This window comes from Trichechus manatus, unplaced genomic scaffold (genome assembly GCF_000243295.1).
Source record: "Trichechus manatus latirostris isolate Lorelei unplaced genomic scaffold, TriManLat1.0 scaffold00164, whole genome shotgun sequence".
In the NCBI taxonomy this organism is placed as follows: domain Eukaryota; kingdom Metazoa; phylum Chordata; class Mammalia; order Sirenia; family Trichechidae; genus Trichechus; species Trichechus manatus.
In genome coordinates, this window is record NW_004444100.1 from 6128106 (window position 1) to 6148976 (window position 20871).

The 20871-nt window shown below is 35.2% G+C and overlaps 1 protein-coding gene across 1 annotated transcript in view; it reads left to right on the top strand.

The window, feature by feature from the left end:
* The window catches only part of TRHDE (thyrotropin releasing hormone degrading enzyme), a 433889-nt gene that overhangs the window by 407421 nt on the left and 5597 nt on the right, over positions 1 to 20871 (top strand). The window contains exons 16-18 of the mRNA XM_004386459.2: positions 14532 to 14699; positions 15395 to 15535; positions 19868 to 19949. Coding sequence (XP_004386516.2) covers positions 14532 to 14699; positions 15395 to 15535; positions 19868 to 19949 — 391 coding nt within the window. The remainder of the gene's footprint in view (positions 1 to 14531; positions 14700 to 15394; positions 15536 to 19867; positions 19950 to 20871) is intronic.

Genomic DNA, 20871 nt, shown 5'->3' on the forward strand with positions numbered 1-20871 from the left:
TATCTGGTTATCTAGATTTTTATTTTTAATTTCAGCTCTATTTGTAAAATAAATTATTATTGCACATTATTTCCATTGTAATTAGCTTACTTATTTTAATCTGTATTAATTCCGACTCTGACATTACTTGATTCACGTACAAAGTGTATGCTGAGTCTTTGTCTGACCATGCTAGAAGGTACTAGGGATCCAACTACAAGCCAAAAGGACAAGTTCCTGTCCTAAAGCTTACAGCCTGATGAGGTAGACCAGCTTCAATCACATGCCATACAAATATTGTAAGATTGTAACTGTGAGGATTACCTAGAAGAAGAGTTTACAAGAAAAGGGCCATATGACCTGTTAGTGAGCTTGATTTTTCTGCAGAGTGACAACTGCCCTGAGGTCTACAGGGAAGATAACTTGTTCACGAGACAAAGGGGCAAAGAAGGTGTTAAGTGGAAGGAACAGCGTGTCAAAAGGTGTTCTTCATCAACACCATTTCTGAAGATTAAGTCTTGGTACCTTTAAAAAGTTTAGCTTATTGGGCAGAATCTACAATGACCCAAGACCATCCCCTGAACATTTTATAAGATAATTTTTTTTTTCAGTTAATCAGTTTGTTTTGTTATTTGCTGAGAATAGCAAAAATCCCAGTTAATTGATCATGCACCTTCATCAAAGCTTTAGAGGATCTTCATTCTAAGATTAGAATCCCTTACCAAACAGAAGTGTTTTGTAAAAGCGATATATAAGAAAAATAACATATGAAATGTAGTAAGTGTGCTTGCTATCTGAATTAATGCTATTGCGAATTCCTATGTTAAACTTCGAACCTCTTCTATATCCAGTAATCACTACCTGACTTCCATTTGTATAAATATAGATCTGCATATATTAAGATTAGTTAAATAGCGGCTACACCCGAATATAAAAGAGGACTTTATTATCTTTCTTGTTTCTTCAAGCTTCTCTGGAATCATAATGAAAGTTTGATTTTCCTTGACACTGGAGAATTCAATACATGTTAACTCAGTTCAGTCCATCATGATAAAAATATTTGACTTGAATGACCTACTTGAGAGACTACCTAATCTGAATGTATTTCCATTTACGTTTTGGTGTAGCAGAGAATGTAATTGCCTGTAGGGCTAATATAACTCCAGTAAGTACATATTTTTACCTATTTTCTTATAGTCACATTTAGTTTTTAGTCTAAATGCATTAATGATTTTCTATTTTAATTTAAAATACAGAAATAATTATACACTTGTTTTTCTTTTCCCAACAATTGGGCTTTTTTCCTGACATTTTACTTAAAAAAATTACATTACTAGCCATGTATAGAGGTAGATAGTCAATAGTATTTTTTCAAGATTAAGAATTATGCTTTTTGAAGGTGACTTGATTTAATTTAATTTTTTTCTTCTTAGGGTAATTGGTTTTTCCACATTTGTGCCAGTAGTAATGTTCCTATTGTGCTAGTATTGTTTACCTAATATACCAATTTCAGGCATAATACTATTGAAATTTTGTTCAATATCATCTCTCCAAAGATATCCGTATTGATTAGTTATAGAATAGCTCTATTTTAACTGTCTGACTGTTTATCACAGTACAAGTGCTAAGGGAATATAGATTTACATGAACAACTCAGGGAACATTGCTGATTAAACTCACAATAGTAATCAGTATTATTTAATAAGCCAGAGCTGAACAGCCAAGTAAAATATTTGCAACTTCTAAAATATTCCTTATTACTCACAGAGACTAGATTATACTGAAGGATTCAGATACATTGAGTATAAGGTTCATTGCAATGTCTGCCATATAAAGATTTCCTCTAAATTTTCCCGAAATAGTCTAAACATTTCTATTACCACTGAAGAGATTCCTTTAACATCAATAACATTTCCTTTCTGTTTTTTTTTTTTTTTTTCCCCATCTTGTGATTCAGGCTTAGGATTGGTTCTGCGCATATAATTCACTGTGTCTCAAGCCCCTAATCTATAAACTAAAAATAATTCATGTTAGCCTTTTTTCTAATGATAGTGTGATAATATTTATTTAACACAGTGATGATTTTAGGAGAAAAAATGTTACATTAACATAACAAATGCTGTTGTTATGATTTGTATATCTTAAAATATTTGAAAAGTGAGAAAGTTGGAACTTTAATGGCTTATAATTTCTTGGCAATAACAAGGAAATTAAAAAGCACGTACACACGCATTCAGCCTCTGCCTTACATTAAAAACTTGGTATATTATCAACATTTTGGGTTGTTTTTCTTTGTTGGATAGAATATTAAGGAGTGCTACAAACTGCAAATTAAAGTCTTAGCTTTCACTAACTTCATCCTACCTTTATTTCTTAAGATTTTCATCCAGAAAAAGAAGATACCTTTCTGTCATCATTACACATATTTTTAGTAGTATAGGAAAAATAAAATACAGAAGAATTTTCATGGCGTGAAGATAGATAATGTATATTATATTTATATCCACATCACCACCACCACCACCCCACCAGTTGCCATTGAGTCAGCTTTGACTCATGGTGATCCCATGTGTGTCAGAGTGGAACTGTGTTACATAGGTTTCCGGTGACTGATTTTTCAGAAGTAGCTATCCAGGCCTTTCTTCCAAGGCACCTCTGGGTAGACTCAAACCTCCAGCCTTTTGTTAACAGCCAAGTACGTAAACAGTTTTCACCTCCTTGGGACTCCTATATATTTATAGACATCCCTGAAATTTACAACAAAGAACCTGTCCTTACTTTTCAGGATTCTTTCATTTCTAAATATTTAGGAATTTCTTCTTTTTCTTTCTAATGATTTGAGATTCTTTGTATAATTAAAAAATATTCAAATAGAAAAAATATTGAAGTGACTTCTATTTTATTTTCATTTGTAAATAAACCTTGCTTATTTTATCCTAAAATATATAGGGTAGGCTTTCAATGTGTGATGTTTTATTGACTTCATGCACATGTAATGCTGTAACCAGTACCTGCCAGTTATATGTACATGTGTATATGCACATTTCAAGGTTATCAGTTATTCTACAAAATACAAACTGTTTTGACTCTTTTAAAGTATATTTATTTCTCAATTATATAATCACCCAATGCAAAGTATGCCTTTTAGCCTATCTTACAGTGTTTTAGTTCACTCATGCCATTCTCTTTTTTTCCCAATGAGAATCCAGATTGTTTTTGTTTTTGGTAATTTTCTGTTTACCACATATGACAGGTATAGATGCTTTGTAAATAGTTTTAAGTGAATACCTTTTATCAAATTTAATTATACTAATTCTTAGTCCTTTAAACACACACACACACACACGCACGAGGTTTATCATTGACTTCTCCACTTTTTCACATAAAAAGATAGCAGATGGGTCTACAGTATATTTCAGTGAATCCATAGAAATTTCCAGTTTTACATGAATAAGAACACTTCTATATATCAATATAGTGTAACTATAAACACATATATATGTATGTGTATATATATATATATGTATTCATTGATATCCTGCAGAATTGCATTTTGGACAATAAACACACACACACATGAACATTCACATATAAATAATAAACTTGATTTTGGCCAAAATAAATTTTTGGTTGAGGACATTTCTATTGAGAAAAAATACATTATTCATTGCCTACTCATGACAGTTTAGTGGTTATATGCTTAAAAAATTAACTTAATTACCATAGTAGGTTCTTCCAGGCTGGAGACTCAGCCTTCTTAACCTTAGTGACCTTGACAGTGCATTAGAGATGAAGGTAAACCACATTATCACAGAACCCTCATATTTATAGATGTAGCACTTTGATGGATATGATAAATCAGTGTAATTTTCAACCTTTGTGTGAAGAATACAAAAGACAATGACTGTTGCTATAAATTATTCCTGGGCAACAAATATTATTTGTAAGAGGTGGAGCCCAATATAATCCAATGGAGTTTTCATAGATACTCATGCCTGAGTCACGATTTGAATGAGATCAGTGTTTATATATTTGCTTTTGTAACTAATGTGTCATTCCCATCATTTATCTTTCATCTCAACAGTTAACCTAAAGTACTGATTCCTAATTATTGTGATTCAGACAATGCCATTAATTTTTTTGGGTAGATTTAGACTTCCTATCATAGCAGGCAGTTAGATTTACAGGGCCCTGACTGGAGTTGAGTGAAAAAGAAGCTCAAATAATCACGAATCAGGATAGAGCAGCTGAAGCCATGAAAAGGAGGCAATGGATTATCGGGAAACAATTTATCTCATCTTTAAAACAAACATCTATAAATAGAGGGCAATTTATCAGCCATTTCACAGCTTCTACAACAATTGTTTTCCTTTTAAGTTTTAAATTATGTTGTGCTCTTAGAGCTATTTATATTCAGTCTGCTGCTCAGTTTTCGAGTGAGTCATCATGGGCATCTTAATTTTTATACTTTTGTTATAAAACATTTTTTGAGCTCTTATGGCTCTAAGTGATTCTGGGTGGATTGTAAGAAAGTCATAGAGTTCTGGGTTGTGACATATTAAATAACAGTTTCTGGGCTTTTCAGAAGCCTGTGTTTAAAATCTAGGCCAAAGAAAAATTTTAGAGAAGTCACAAATTCTTGTCTTAAGTATTTGCTGTTTTTCTTTACCTTTTTGTAGATTTTTGTCACTCCTGTCTTTGTCATCATCACTCAGCATCTTTTGGCCTCTCTGCACATTTCTCACTCTTGTTCCTTTTGTCTTTCTTTTTCTGATGTCTCCTTTTCATCCTGTTCTGTTTAATGTTGTCTGAGTCACCCTGTTTCTTATGTTTTTGTGCCTCAGCAGTTCTATCTGGCAGAGTCTTATAGTCCAGATACTTAACCCTGACCCCCCCACACCTTTCACTTTCTACCCAGTTGCCTGGTGTATTAGTTTTCTAAGGCTGTAGAAACAAAGTACCACAAACTGGGTGGTTTAAATCAACAGAATGTCATTCTCTGGAGGCTAGAAGTTCAAAATCAAGGTTTCAGCAGGGTCATGCTCTCTCTGCAGGCTGTAGAGGAAGAAGCTCTTCCTCGCCTCTTCTATCTCCTGTTGGTCCAGGGCCTTCCTTGGCTTGTGGACCATTAACTCCAGTCTCTGCTTCAGTCAGCACATGGACATCTTCGCTCTGCATCCATCTGTCTCTGTGTCTCTTCTCTTCTTCTTATAAGAACACCTGTCATATTGCATTAGAGCCCACCCTACTCCAGTATGACTTCATTCTAACTCAACTAATTACGTTTGCAAATATGTTGTTTCCAAAGGAGGTTTCATTCACAGTTATGAATTCAACATATCTTATGAGGGACACAGTTCAACCCATAACACGTGACTAAAAGAAATAATAGCTATTTTGTATATGAGGCTTAAATGTTTAAAGCATCATTTTGTATATGTTAACTTACTTTAAATCCTTATCTTTTTCAAAGTGCACTCACTTGAATTTTAAAAGCCACTTAAAAGGAGTGCCGTTATCTTAAAGCATAATCTTTTGATATATTTCAGATGTTAACAATTAAAATGATTATCCCCCTCCTGCCCACAGAAATCCTTTTTTTTTTTCCTTTTATGTAGAAAGAGCAATATATGCCTCTCTGCCATGCAAAATTAAAATATAAAAAAGTATTGAACATCATTTTGGAACACATTAGATCATTTTAAACATAAATTGTCTGTTCACCGGTTTCTCCAACTCTATTTTTTGAGGTCTAAAGGGCCATGCAGATTGTTTTTGAACTGCCTTTTCCTTTGTTCTGATGTTTTAATATTCCTTTTTGTTGTACTTAAGGTTCAGTAGGAATAAGCAAACACTGTTTGGGGAAAAGTGAGAGGATTCCCTGAAAACAGAGCAGCCCTAGCTGTGATCTAAAAGGTGCCTATTTAATGACATTGTTGCCTAGCGTCCCTTCCACCTGTAACTGACTGTGTACTTTACATGGGAGTCTGTTCTTTTGCCAGAAGGCTTGTAAAAACCTGTTGTCTTCGAGTCAATTCCAACTCATAGTGACCCTATAGGACAGAGTAGAACTGCCCCATAGGGTTTCCAAAGAACGGCTGGTGGATTCAAATTGCCAACCTTTTGGTTAGCAGATGTGGCTCTTAACTACTGGGCTCCAGAAGACTTGTAGCGATGCTAAAAAACAATATTTATGATTGCAGGACATTTTCTATAGATTCAGTGGCATATTTGATTGACAGGTATATCAGTAAAATAGGTGGGTTTATAAAAGTTTACTTTGTTGTAATGCCTTAAACTTGAGATTTTATTGTCCTTTTTTTTTTTTTTTTTTTTTTAATAAATTACTTAAACTCACTCACTTGTAGTGTGATTGTCTAAAATTTTTATTCCTGCTTTTTGGCATGACTAGCGCTCATTTGATAAAGATAGGGATATTGGTTATCTTTTTTTTTTTTTTTTGGCTTTAACGAAGAGAATTTTATTTCCTCACAGTCAAAGTAGGCTAAAAGTCCAAATTCAGGGTGTCAGCTCCAGGGGAAGTCTTTCTCTCTCTGTCGGCCTTCTCATCAGTGTTCCCCCGGACTAGGAGCTTCTCGGTGCAGGGACCCCTGTCAAAAGGATGTGCTCTGCTCCCGGCACTGCTTTCTTGATGGTATGAGATCCCCCTGGTTATCATTTTAACCTAATAATAGTAATAATAATAATGAGGCAGCAAGTCATTACTACTTATTGAGGCCATTTTCTATGTCCCTACCACTGGCCTATGCACACCATGTACATAAAGCTTGTACTGAGCCCCTGATATGTGTTAGGCACTGTGCTAAGCACTGAATAAATATATTCATTCACTGAACCATTATAACAACCCTATATACCCATTGCCATCGGTCAAGTCTGACTCATAGCGACCCTGTAGGACAGAGTAGAATTGCCCCATAGAGTTTCCTAGGCTGTAATCTTCATAGACGCAGACTGCCACATCTTTCTCCTGTGGAGTGGCTGGTGGGATCGAACCATCGACCTTTTGGTTACAGCCGAGCACTTCACCACTGTGCAACCAGGGCTCCTAACAACCCTATAAGGAACATCCATTTTATAGATGAGGAAACTGACACTTAGGTACAAAAGTCACATATTCTTTCTGAATGGTTCTAAAACATTTCATTCGAGATGGCTTTCTTAGCAGCAGCCAAGAGGCTAAGGAATATTGGTAGAATGAGAGATGGGGGTAGGATACGGGTTACCTTTGGTAAATGCAGGCTAGTTTTTGGTCTGATATTTAAATCATGGATTGTCTACCCTGAATAGGTATGATTATAAGCACTTAGAGAATAAGATTTGGAGAATTGCTCAAACAAGGCTGCATTTTGATTTTTAGTTAGAGTAGCAAATGATCTTTCAAATGAATTAATTAGGTGCAAAATAGTTAAAGTTAATTGAATAGTGCATTCTACTGTATCAATGGCATGTATCTGAAGAAAGGTGCTCTTAAAGAGGCTACTGATTTGAGAAATAGTCTTCACTGTATTTGAAAAGAATTAAACCCACATGTTTAGTTGTTAATAGAATTGCTAACAAAAAGAATCTTGTACTAACAGCAGGAATGGACCTTAGACTTCACGTGCTTTGGCCCCATCCAATTAAAATGAAAAATGAAGCCCAAAGCATTGACCTTGACTTGCCCAGTCTTAGAGGCAGTCACTGGCTGAATTAGGTCTACTGAAAACCTACTTAGAAATAAACCCATATCAAGGTTAAACATCCAAATTTATATTTTAGAACAGTATGATTCTTCCTTTGCCAAGTACATTTTTCCCCTGGAAGATATTTTAACTGCACCATCAGAATCATTTCTGCATCCTATTCAATAGCATTTTTAGATATTAGAATGCATTTTATTTCAATAGGTAACAGAATTTTATCTGTATAACTAGAATTGAAATATCTTAGTTATAAAGTACTTATAAAAAATATTAAATTTAAAATATCTGAACCCGACCCTTGGAGCTGTCTGTGGTTGCCCTCTGCGCGTCCTTGCCCTCCCCGCTGACATCATGCTCCAGTTCTGCTTGGATTTACTTTTGGCAATATCGTTGGAATGTATCTGGCTCAGAACTATGACATACCAAACCTGACCAAAAAAACTGAAGAAATGAAGAAGGACTTGTATGCCAAGAGGAAGCCACCTAGCTCATGAGGTGACTTCGGCTGCTGGTGGATACACTGATCTAACCACCTTGAGGGCCTCCTCACCTTCGAACCAAAGGCTCCTGTTCTCATCCCAGCCTCCGCGAGATTCTTCCCTGCTAGACCCTGAGTTATCTTAGAACAAAAATGGGGCCACCAGTCAATACCTCCCTGTAGCTTTCCCACATCCTTACTTCTCCACCCTTTTTCCAGGTGCTTGGAAGATCTTAAAACTGGATTATGGTGCTAGATTAGTAACCTTCAATTAGTAGTCTACTCTTTGTTCTTTTGGATTTCTACTACCTTTTTTCAAAAGAAAACTTTATGTTTCATATAGCTGATCAGATACAAATAATGCTAATTTCACAGTTACAGGAGTTATAATAGGTGCTTGGTAACCATTTGGTAATGAATGATATTGTTTCAAAGAAATTTAAATTAGTATCTGGAAGTCAGTTTCTAGTGAATTACCCATAGTTGCTCATTTAATCAGTAAATCAATTCATTATTCACTAAGTGAGAAACTATATTCTGAGAACCTTGTTAGGAACTGGGGAATTAAAAAATATATAAAAACAATGGTCATCCTCAGTAGAGTTCATAGTCTGTTTAGTGTGCATATGTTTCCTACTGATGTATTTGATCTAGTTCATCTCCCTCAAAAAAATCATACTCATTGTAGGGAGTTACAAGCGTATTTGACATTACTAGAGTAAATGAGAAGTTGTCTGTAAAGGAAATTTTAGGCCTTTTCACATTTAAAAAGATATGTATTTACGTTATAACTTTAGAGAGAATCTCATAACAAAAATATGGCCCAAGTGTATTAATAAAATTGACACCTCAAGAAAAAAAATTAAAATATCTGAGTAAAAAAAGAAAGACTAGTTACCCATAATCTCCAAACCCAGAAGCAACCATTGTTAATATTCTTATTTATCCTTTTAGTCTTTTTTCCTAAGAATATACATGTTATGCATTTTTAAAAACATACAAATTATATTATGCAAATTTTTAGCTTGCTGTTTGTCTTTAATAATATATTTTTACCATATTTTATTCTTAGTTTCTATTTATACCCTACCTTAATAAACTAGTCCCCTATTGTTGATATTTTGGATGAGTCCAGGTTTTTTTTTACCTAAAAAAAAATAGAAATGCAGCAACTAAAACTTTTATAGAAAAAAATCGTTGGAAATGTTCTCAGTTACTTATTCTTATTTACTGATCTACTTCACAAGTTTTAATTTAATAACTAAAGTAACAATTAAAATTTCAAGTATTGTTCGTATTCCATCATTTTTGTTTAACTTGGTTAAAAGACTTTTTCTGAAAAGTATATGCCTTTATTTTTCTACCTACTTGTTTAATTTTTACCTCAGAGCATTTAGTTTTTAAGCAGTTGCTTTTAGCAAGATAAATATGGCTAATGTATTGCTAAAATATAAAAATATTCTTTCAAAATAATAGACTGAACTTTTATGCTTTAAAAATTTTATTGTACAAATGAACTCTGTCATAATCCTATTTAAAATGAGAATGGAATAAAAAGTATAGCATGAGTTACACAAATTTGATAATAATTTCTGCAGTGTTAGTACCCTAGGAAATGACACTTCATTTTGGCTACGCATTGCTCCATGCATCTCATGTGAAGATAGCTAGGAGAGTAGCTCACTTGTTGTTCGTGTATATCATGGAAATAAAGTTTCAAACCTAAAGAGAAACAAGCTCAGCTTTCCTTCCCAGATGATAAAATTCCATTAAATGATTTACTTCTGAAGCAGCAGTTAAAGAGAAATGACCGCGGGGATATTCATATTTTCAGAAACAATTTTCATGTTCATGAGGAGGGGCCTTCTCTCCCTGTAATCCTGATATCAAAAGTCTCATAAGATTGATCTGTACCATTCATAACTATGAATTCTGTGAGTTTTTTAGCTCACTCTTTACAAACAAATGAGCTTTTTCATTTGTTCCTAATGACTTTGGTTTATACAAAGAGATCTTAAACTGTTCCCAGAGCAATAATTTTCCTAAAATGTTATTAGAACACCTTTACAAATTTAGGAGCAAAAGGTTTCATTAACAGTGGGAGGCATTGGGATCTGTAGGCCCTTGGCAAATACAGTGCTCACCAGTCTTATTTTATTTTCAGTGATGATTACAAATGATCTTGTGAACTGTACATTGATTCTTTATCTGGTAGGTAGGTAAGGAGGATGGGTAGTTGATGGGGTGGGGAGAGATGCTAGAAAAATCAGAACAGTATTCTCAGGCAAATCAGCTCTATCCGAGTTCTTCCTAGGAGTTTTAAGAACGTATGCAATGTGTACATCCTAGCTTTTGCTAATAAAGCCATTTCTCCCTCAAGAGCTTGGGGATTAGTAGAGAGACTGAGAATTATTTTTCAATGGGCCATCAACGAGCTTCAGATTATACCTGTAAGCATGTGTGTGTCTCATTTCATAGTAATCAGAGTTGACACATCTGCTACACTCAGAGTGATGGCTGTGACAAGCCTGAAACTTGACCTGAAGTTCCTTGCAGAACACATCCACATGATGCAGTTTTTCTATGGGTTTTCGGCAGCAGCTGATAATGAAGGACCTGCCCCTGTTCTGAGCAGCGTTGCCTTCAAAGGCTTTTTCTGCTGCGGACACTTTGTGTTGACTTCCTTCAGGGTGGTCGGTCTGTCATTTCATCCAATACTGTATTGCTGGGTGTCCTTTCAGGATTTCTTCCCCTTGCTCTGCCTATGAACAACTCGCCAGACAGCAGCTCCTTACATACATCACTAATCTATGTCCTTTTCAGTCACCCAGAGGCTGCATTTTAGCAAGTATCACTTCAGTGCCGGTCAATGGAGTTGGAAATGGAGATGGAAATCCTGTCTTGCCAACATTGAATACTGCTCAAAGATAATTGATTAAAATGTGGGTTTAAAAAAAAAAAGTTACTAAAAAAGCAGGTGAGAGGTGACATCTGTGACTGGTTCAACCCCTCACTGGAGAGGCCTGGGGCCTAGTGATAGTACCTTCTTACAGGATATACTATCTTTTATTTAAAATTTGTTGTTGCTTGCACTTTATATCAATTATTACTTTATTGGACAACAAAAAGCAGAATTAAATGACTTGGCAAATTATTACTATTAATCCCATTGCCGTTGAGTTGATTCCAACTTATAGCAACCCTATAGAACAGAGCAGAACTGCCCCTTAGGGTTTCCAAGGAGTGGCTGGTGGATTTGGATTAGAACTGCCGACCTTTTAGTTAGCAGCTGAGCTCTTAACCACTGCACCACCAGGGCTCCATTACTATTAATAGACATCAGTATATTTTGCCTTCATGACCATTAGCCATCTCTAAGCTAAAGAAAATAGGAAATATTCTCAAGTTCAGAATGTCTTGATTCTTAACTTACTATCTAGTTATTATAGTGCATAATATCCTAAGAACAGGGTTACCTCTCCTGCAAAAAGAAGTTCATCATACAGACATCATGATATTATTGTAGATGTTAAACAAAATAAGATGTAACTGGAACATTCTTGTAGTTAGGTGCCATCAAGTCAATTCTGATTCATAGGACCCCATGTGTGACAGTGTAGAACTGCTTCATAGGGTTTTCTTGGCTATAATCGTTACAGGAGCATATTGCCAGGCCTTTCTCCTATGGAGCTGCTAGGTGGGTTTGAACAACCAACCTATCTGTTAGTAGCCCAACACTTAACCATTTGTGCCATCTGGGCTCCTTAACTAGAACATAAAACCCAAAAAACCCAAACCTATTGCCATCAACTTGAATCCAACTCATAGCAACCCTACAGGACAGAGTAGAACTGCCCCATAGGGTTTCCAGTGCTGTAAATCTTTAAGGAAGCTGACTTCCACGTCCTTCTCCAACTGAGCGGCTAGTGGCTTTGTACTGCCGACCTTTCAGTTAGCAGCTGAGGGTTTAACCACTGCCACCAGGGCTCCTTCCTTAAAACGTAGCACTATGCAAAAGTATTATGTTCTACCTCTAATGCTCCTTTAGCCAAAATCCAGGTCTTTGGATGGGCCAATCCATTTATTCATGTATGTATGTGTCTGACACAGTTTAACATCAGCCAATAGTAGCTACTGGATAACAAGATTATGGACTTTTGATGGTAAGGAGCTCTGGTTATGAACTTGGCTGATAACCAAAAGGTCATTGGTTCAAACCCACCAGGGACTCTGCAGGAGAAAAGACCTGGTGATCTTCTGTAAAAATTACAGCCTAGCAGACCTTGTGGGATAGTTTTATTCTGTCCTATAGGGTCACTATGAGTGGAAATGGATACGGTAGCAGCCAACAACAACATAGTACATGGCGCTCATGTTCTTTCTAGGAAACAGTTTATCATCTGCTTTTTCATTTCTTTTGGCTTTTCTATATTTCTATGTACCTTTTCGTCTTCAAACCATTGAAATTGCAGACTGGTTTTGTAGGCAGTAACAGACCTAACTCAGCTGACCCTATCCCTGTATTCCCTTGCTATCTTAATATCTTAATACATTCCTCATAGAAAGCAAGCTGTTACTATTAAGTCTAGTATTAAGAAAATATGCACTGGCTGATGAATTAGCGATTTCAGTAGATATTTTATTTTTACTTCTGGCAAATTGTCATGTTAATCTCTTGACCAATGTCATGACAATCGTACAGTGATACACTCTGAAGCCTATAATATTTGGAGTAAATGACTCTCTTTTATAGCAGTTTATTTAGAGAAAGTCTGTATTTCTTAACTTTCTTGTTGAATTTAGTAAAAAATAGTGGCATCTCTGTAATCTCATGTTCTATCTATCAGTATTGAGCACATTCTTCAAAATAAGGTTTCCTTAGTGACTTCAGTTTGTTGTGTGGAAAGCTGTTCATAACCAGAGCAAGGGGAGGAAGCTATCACCAACCATCATGAAGGCTACTGATACTTTGTAAAAGGAGTTCAGGGCTGAGAGGGAAGCCAAAAGAAAGATATGAAGCTCTTTGCTGGTTTCTTCTCGTCTTTGTTGTTTTCGTTTCTTTAAAAACAAATCAAGGAAACAGCCAAAAAAAAAAGAAAAAAGAGATTGCTTGTCTGTAATGCCACAAAGAGAAAAAGGTGCAGTCAGCAAAGTTCGAGTAACTTTTCTCCAAACACTTTAATTACTTGCAGGAAGAGATGAATAGTTTTAGCCATTTCTGGAAACCATAAATTTTGTATAATATTTCTTACATCATACATCTGGTATAATGCCACCGTATCCTGATTGTAGCCCTCTTTAGCTGCTGAACAAAATACAGTGACAAACATCTTATTTGTAGTCACTCAAAGACTTCCTCCTGTGGTTCAGACACTCCTTTAACCACAGCAGTATTTTAATCATCAAAGTCCTAAATCCTTCAGAAGGGATTGTGACATTTTGTTATCCAGACAGAGCACTTTGTTATTATTAGCCACAATCACATTATAGATGAAAGTTTTAATAATAGGTTAGTGAACATTATGGAAGTAAACATAAAATTTTTTAAGTTTTTTTTTTTTTTAAATACTGGTATGTCCTTTCAGATAAATGTTTTAAACACTTATTAAATGTGGTGTATATCCAGAAATTTGAAGGAATACTATTTAGTAAAATAAGTAGATGTGAAATTTACAAGTTATGAATAGCCAAGAGTAATTAAATCTGCTGAAAGTGTTTTCCACTATAACACTATATTTTGGAGTCAAAGTCAAAATTTAATGTGTACATATATATATATATATATATATATACACTTTTTTTTGGTGATAGTTTTATAAAGATGGGGGAAATATTTTATATGTTCTCAAAATTTCTACTTATGTTTTATTAACTGTGTTATTTTTTCCAGATTCCAGAATTTAGAGAGTTGTTTGGAAAAATTATTTTTAGAGAAAATTATATAATAATTTAGGAGAAATTTTCTGTATTCTCCAAATTAATTAGTCTTTTCATTCTTATGTCTTATCATTTCTTATGTCTACCAGTTGTAAGAGCAAAATTTTTAGATAATAAGTATATTAATGTAGGTCAAAATATAAAGCACCCTGTTTCAATTGATTTTTGAAAATTTATGTTACTGATTTCATTTAAACATTTCAAGAATGGAAATAATAATTGTATTTAATACTGCCTTTAAATACATATTTTTTTCATTCTTTCACCAATATATCTGAATAGCATTACTATATAATATTATTCCTTTTCAGGTAAAATCTAATTAATAAAATCATCTTTTAAAATTGACTGTAGTGAAGCAGGATCTCTCTTTATTGTCAATACTATGAAGCTTTTAATTAACAGAAAACTACCATGGATTGCTTCTTTAGAATACCACTAAATGTTAGAGACATCGTCTACTGTACAGGAGTTTCCCTACTGGATGAGGATGTCTGGGAATTCATATGGATGAAATTCCACTCCACCACAGCAGTTTCTGAGAAGAAAATATTATTGGAAGCTTTAACTTGCAGTGATGACAGGAATTTATTAAACAGGTGGGTCAAGTAATTTTCTAATTTGTAAATGTGTAATGAAGGTATTCCTCTGTTAATCAGATTGCTCTGGAGTTGTTTTTATTTGCTTGAATATATGCTAGTTACTCTAAAATATATCTTCCCAAGGCATGGGAAAACTGTTATGTCTTATTTACCATATCTTTCTCCTGCAGAGAGGCTGGTGTGTTCCAACTGCTGACCTTTTGGTTAACAGCTGAGTGTGTTAACCACTGTACCACCAGGGCTCCTTCCTAGAATATATGTTAGTTACTCTAAAATGTTTCTTCTCAAAGCATAGAAAAAATTTTAACAGGATTAGAGCTAGCTGACTTGAGAGATATACCTTTGTTAATGACTATTATGTTTATATATATAGGCATATATAGGAAAATACTTCATTATAAAAGGAAGTGTTCACTATTTTAAAAAAATTTTGAGTATGACATCATCAAACCAGAACTGTGAGTTCTCCACCCTCTAGACTTTTTCAGAATTTACTTGATATATTTATTTTGAAATGCTATGAGTTTGACCCTTTCCCTTTTATAAGAAAAAATTTGTCCTGTTGATTAGTAAAGTTGACAGTGAACTCTTCTTTTGAAGACTATGACAGACTAAATTATGTATTTATTAGGAAGATTATAAAAATGTTTAAGTCCTTGCACTAACAATTTGTCCACAATTCTATTCTTAAGGCTCCTGAATCTGTCCTTGAATTCTGAGGTAGTGCTGGATCAAGATGCAATTGATGTCATAATCCATGTCGCCCGAAATCCACATGGCCGAGACCTTGCCTGGAAATTTTTCAGAGATAAATGGAAGATATTAAATACCAGGTAGAAATAAGAACTCAATTATTCATACTTGAGTGAGTAAACTCAGGGTGATATATGAGTGATAAAGTTCCAAAGTTTTTTGTTATACCTAAGATCCAAGAAATAAGATACATTTTAAAATAGTCAGCCAAGATGGCAACCAAGTGATGTTGCCACTTAAGTAAAACTCAGAATAATTTTATAAATTCTATAACATTATCCATTTATTAAAGACAGATAACCTTAATTAATTTTATATGTAAAGATGGGGAGTGCAAAAGGTTTAATGGAGCAACTTTCCAGAAAATCTATCAAATTGTCCGAGGTTCGAAGAAATCACACCATGAAACTGCTGTATCTTTAACAGGTTACAGGAAAACTGATTTAGAAACTAAATATGACATTATAATCAGAAAACTTTAATTACGTTTGTAAAATTCTTTTAAATATCCTTAAAATATAAATATAAAATACTTGAAATAAAACCATGATGCAGAGAAGGAACGTTAATCAATTTGAAGCATTGTAAGATTCTAGTTGTAGTAGAATTCATTCCCAGGATATCTTGTTTCATGGTAAGATTTCTTCAGCCTCAATTCAAAAGTATTTCATTATGTATTTAAATATATTATAATAAATGTTAATTTATTACTCTGATAATCTCTGTGGTATTTTGAAATTAAATTTATTATAGAGCATGTAAATGCTGCATATTCTTCTCAAACTTAAATGTCCCCAGACAGTAAGCAGGCCTACTGATCTTCCTCTCAAAAACTGGTATATAGACTTTATTACTTTAACCACACCTTTTTCAGTTGCTGCTATAAGGAATTCTATTTGAATTTGAATATTAAAACACACTTTTATGTACAGATGTTTCATTGTCAGAGAGCACTGATATCCCTAGAAGGCACGCTGGCTCTTTTTTATTTTCGGTTCAGAATATGGAATGACTGAAAGCTTAGAGTTTGCTTTGCTTTCATGCAAATAATACATTGAACTGTAAGACACTTAAGATCAAATAAATGTATGTAAGCATTTTACATTAAAGTGTAGGAATACCCAATATACAAGAGTTTCTTTAGAGTGGCTTTAAAGTGCAGTGTAATGTATGTATAGTTTAATTTCTACAAAAATCTTTGGTTCCTGGTATGCCTATTTTGTCTCACTGAAAGTTAGTGATCTCTATCCCAAAAATAAAAAGATTGATGTTTCAATGTATCTACAAATACCGTAGAGTTTTTCTTGACAAACAAGATTGCCATCTTCATCTGCTTCTACTCCTCTGTCAATCCTTGGATGCTGGACTTCTTGGAAGCCCTGTCTTTTTTCCCCTCTGCATGCTCTCGCTAGTTTTAAATGCCAACTACTATTATGGTTTCAGTCATTCCCAAATCTGTATCTCTAACTCATACATTTCCCCTAAGCTTCACCTTATGATATCCAATTGCCCATTGCGGGCCTCTCTGGGGGTATGCCTAGAAAACTTTTGTCTTTTGTCTTCCTTTTTTTAGTGAATCATACGGCCAACCACCAATTGCTCAATCCAGATACCTGGATGTCTCCATAGGGATTCCCTTGCCCTTGCCCTATATAAACAATTACACTTCAGGTCTTGTCAGTTTAACATCTCCTAATTGTTTCTTGGGTTCTTCCTTTCTTTTCCTGCTACCACTGCCCTAATGCAGGTTCTTATCTCTTTCCAGTATTCATCCAATAGCACTCGGTCTCACTGCCTCTATAATCAACCCTACACACACACCACCCTCTTCCCTCTGTCCCAAGCAGTTTTTTAAAAAGCAAATGTGACATTTTCCTGCTCAAAAACGTTCAATGATTCTGTGCCATACCTTAAATCTAAGTTCCTTAATAAGTCTTCTGACTACCCGCTTGGTCTCTTTTTCTGCTCTCCTCAGCCTCACAGTTTATACTGTCTTAATCCTGAACTGGAGCCCTGGTGGTGCAGCGATGAAGAGTCAGCTAGCCAAAACGTCAGAAGTTTGAATCCACCAGCCACTCCTTGGAAACCCTATGGGGCAGTTTTACTCGGTTCTATGGGGTCACTATGAGTCGGAATTGACACGACACCAATGGGTTTGGGGTTTTTTTGGTTAATCTTAAACTACTAGTAGGTGTCTGTACACACTTTGCCATGTCACACTCGTTGCTTTCATTTATGTTGGTCCTCTGACTAAAATTACTGTCTTCCCTGCTACACAGAGTGACTCCATACTCAATCTAGATTCTGTCATCTCCTGGAAGCCTTCCCCAGCTAAAGGAACCTTGTCTGAACACTGCGTATAAATTTATCATCATCATACTTTTACTTTCAATTTCCAGTTGCTGTCGTGTCAAGTTGATTCCAACTCATGGTGACCCCATGTGTATCAGAGTAGAACTGTGCTCTGTAGGGTTTTCAGTAATTTTTTTGGAACTGGATCACCAGGACTTTCTTTAGAGGCACCTCTGGGTTGACTTGAACTGCCAACCTTTCAGGGGATAGCGACATTAAATGGAGATTATCTGTTTATGTCTAGTTCGTCAACTAGATAGGGTAGTGCTTTGAAAGAAAGGATTGTGCTTTATTCATCATCACATGAGAGTATAAGCAAGTGTAAACAAAAACAATTACCACTCTTTTAGAAAAAGAATTATTTTTATTTCTGGACAGTAACCACTTCTGTAACCACAGACCGATTATTAATGATTATTTCTGTTATTTGTGAATGCCTATTTGTTTGTTTTTACTTAGCTAACTCTTTTCCATGGAATAGTTCAATGTTAGAATTACAACAAATCATGAAGGCCTTCCAGATCAGCCTGTTTGTTTAACAGATGAGAAAACTGAGGCTCCAGAAGCTAAATTACTTAAGGTCACATAGCTAAAGGCAGCATTAGAAAAACTCTTGTAACGGTGACTGGACCATTGTTTCCAAAAACCAATAGTCTTATTTTTGGTTTACTTACCTTAATTCTAAGAGTATTATTGTCTGTGATGGATATCCATAGCACAGTGGAGACTAATCAGTAAAAAGAGAATTTTTTCCAGCTTATTGACACAAATTGTTTGCCTTAAATCATGAGTCAGATAATTATTCTTGCCACACAAGGGTTATACAATCCAAATGAACAACTAGATATTTTATTTTACTACACATATGAAAAAATGCTAACATTTTGGCAGCATTGTTAAGAAATTTGGTTCGGTTTTTAAGTATGAAAAAAGGCAAATGCCAATGTCAATTACACTGACCAAACCAAAGTCACCCAATTATGACTGTGCAACATACTGATATAATATCCCAGTGGGTCTTGCAGACCTCTTTCTTTTCCTGAAATCCTTTTTCCTTACAGTAAATGAACCTGGTGGTATTAAAGCTGAAAGTTTTAAAATAGATTTTTCTCAAGTCTTGCATTAAAAGTGTAATACATCAAAAACCCACTGCCGTCAAGTCGATTCCAAGTCATAGCGACCCTATAGGTTAGAGTCGAACTGCCGCATAGAGTTTCCAAGGCTATAAATCTTTATGGAAGCTGACTGCCAGATCTTTCTCCTGTGGGTTTGAACCACTGGCCTTTCATTTAGCAGCAGGGCGTGTAACCACTGAGCAACCAGGGTTCCTTAAAAGTGTAATAAAATAAAAAACCATTGCTGCCAAGTCAATTCCAACTCATAGCAACGCTATAGCACAGAGTAAAACTGCCCGATAGGGTTTCCAAGGAGTGGCTGGTGGATTCGAACATCTGACCCTTTAATTAGCAGCTGAGCTCTTAATCACTGTGCCACCAGGGCTCCATAAAAAGTATAACAGGAACTCCTAATTCCATTTTTAGAAGGTTTTGTTTTGTTTTTAATTTACTACAGCTCGTTGTTGTTAGATGCTTATCAAGTCAATTCCGACTCATGGTGACCCCATGTGTGTAAAGCAGATCTGCTGAATAGGGTCTTCAAGGCTGTGACCTTTCAGAAGCAGATTGCCAGGCCTTCACTTCTGAGGCACATCTGGGTGGGTTTGAACCAACAACTCTTTGGTCTAGTTTGTGGAGTATCTAATATTTCCTGTATTCTTCTCTGGCTTATTTCTCTGAAAATTTAAGCCAATCAGTTTTTTGACCACCCACGCCAACCTGTCTGAAATACTTTGGACCAAACCCCATGGGATCTGATGGTATCGTCTCTGCAGTTCCCTAGAGAAATGTCCTTGAGTACTCAGAGTTCTTAATGGTAGTCAAGACAACATTGGTCAAATGGAACCCTTGAGAAGAACTCTAAAACATTGTTATAGTAGTATTTCTTAAATTATTGCCTATGTTGACATTAAAACCTTTTATTATTTTTTTTTATCTTTTGAGGTACGGAGAAGCATTGTTTATGAATTCCAAACTTATCAGTGGAGTTACAGAATTTCTTAATACTGAAGGAGAACTCAAGGAGGTAAATATTTTAAGATGAGTTTTAATGACTTTCTTTTATAAACATATGAAATTACACATTTACTTTAACCATTTTTTTCCAAAAGATTTACACCCTTTCCTTTGCTACAAACTCACAAACACATACACTTATCCATGTTAAAAACTTTACACAGATCATTAACTGCTTGCAAAAGTTTCTTGATTCTAATGATTTTCAAACCAGGGAACTCCAAAGCCTATCCAGACATCTTTGTTCCAATTATCTACCCTTCAACTGATTCTGTGAACTCTATTTAGGACACACTAAGGAACAAAACAATCCTGTCGATAATGCTGTATTTGGATACAAAGGATCAGAGCTGGTGTTGAAGTACAAATTTTGAATTAGTCCCACTGATTTATAGTAATGCCTATGCAGATAACTGGTCATAATAATAATGCTTCATGCTATTTAGAGTGCTAAATTGAATGAATTCCAGTTGTATTGAGAGGAGCGCATTCAGTAATACTGAGATTAACAGTTTGCTTAAAATTCTACTTGGTACAATCACAAAGGAATTTCACTAGTTAAAATACACTTAATTTTGTTAAGGACTAATGTCTAGTTTGTCCCCTGGTGGCGCAGTGGCTAAGAGCTCAGGCTGCCAACCAAAAAGTCGGCAGTTGCAATCCACCAGCCACTCCTTAGAGACACTATGGGGCAGTTCTACTCTGTCCTATAGGGTTGCTATGAGTTGAAATCAACTCGACAGCAATGGGTTTGGTTTTTTTTTTGTTTGTTTGTTTTGTTTTTGGTTTGGTCTAGTTTGTGGAGTACCTAATATTTCCTGTATTCTTCTCTGGCTTATTTCTCTGAAAATTTAAGCCAATCAGTTTTTTGACCAGTAACTCACTTCTCTAACAAGAGGGGTGTCATGATGGGGAGGGGTAAGTAAGTAGGA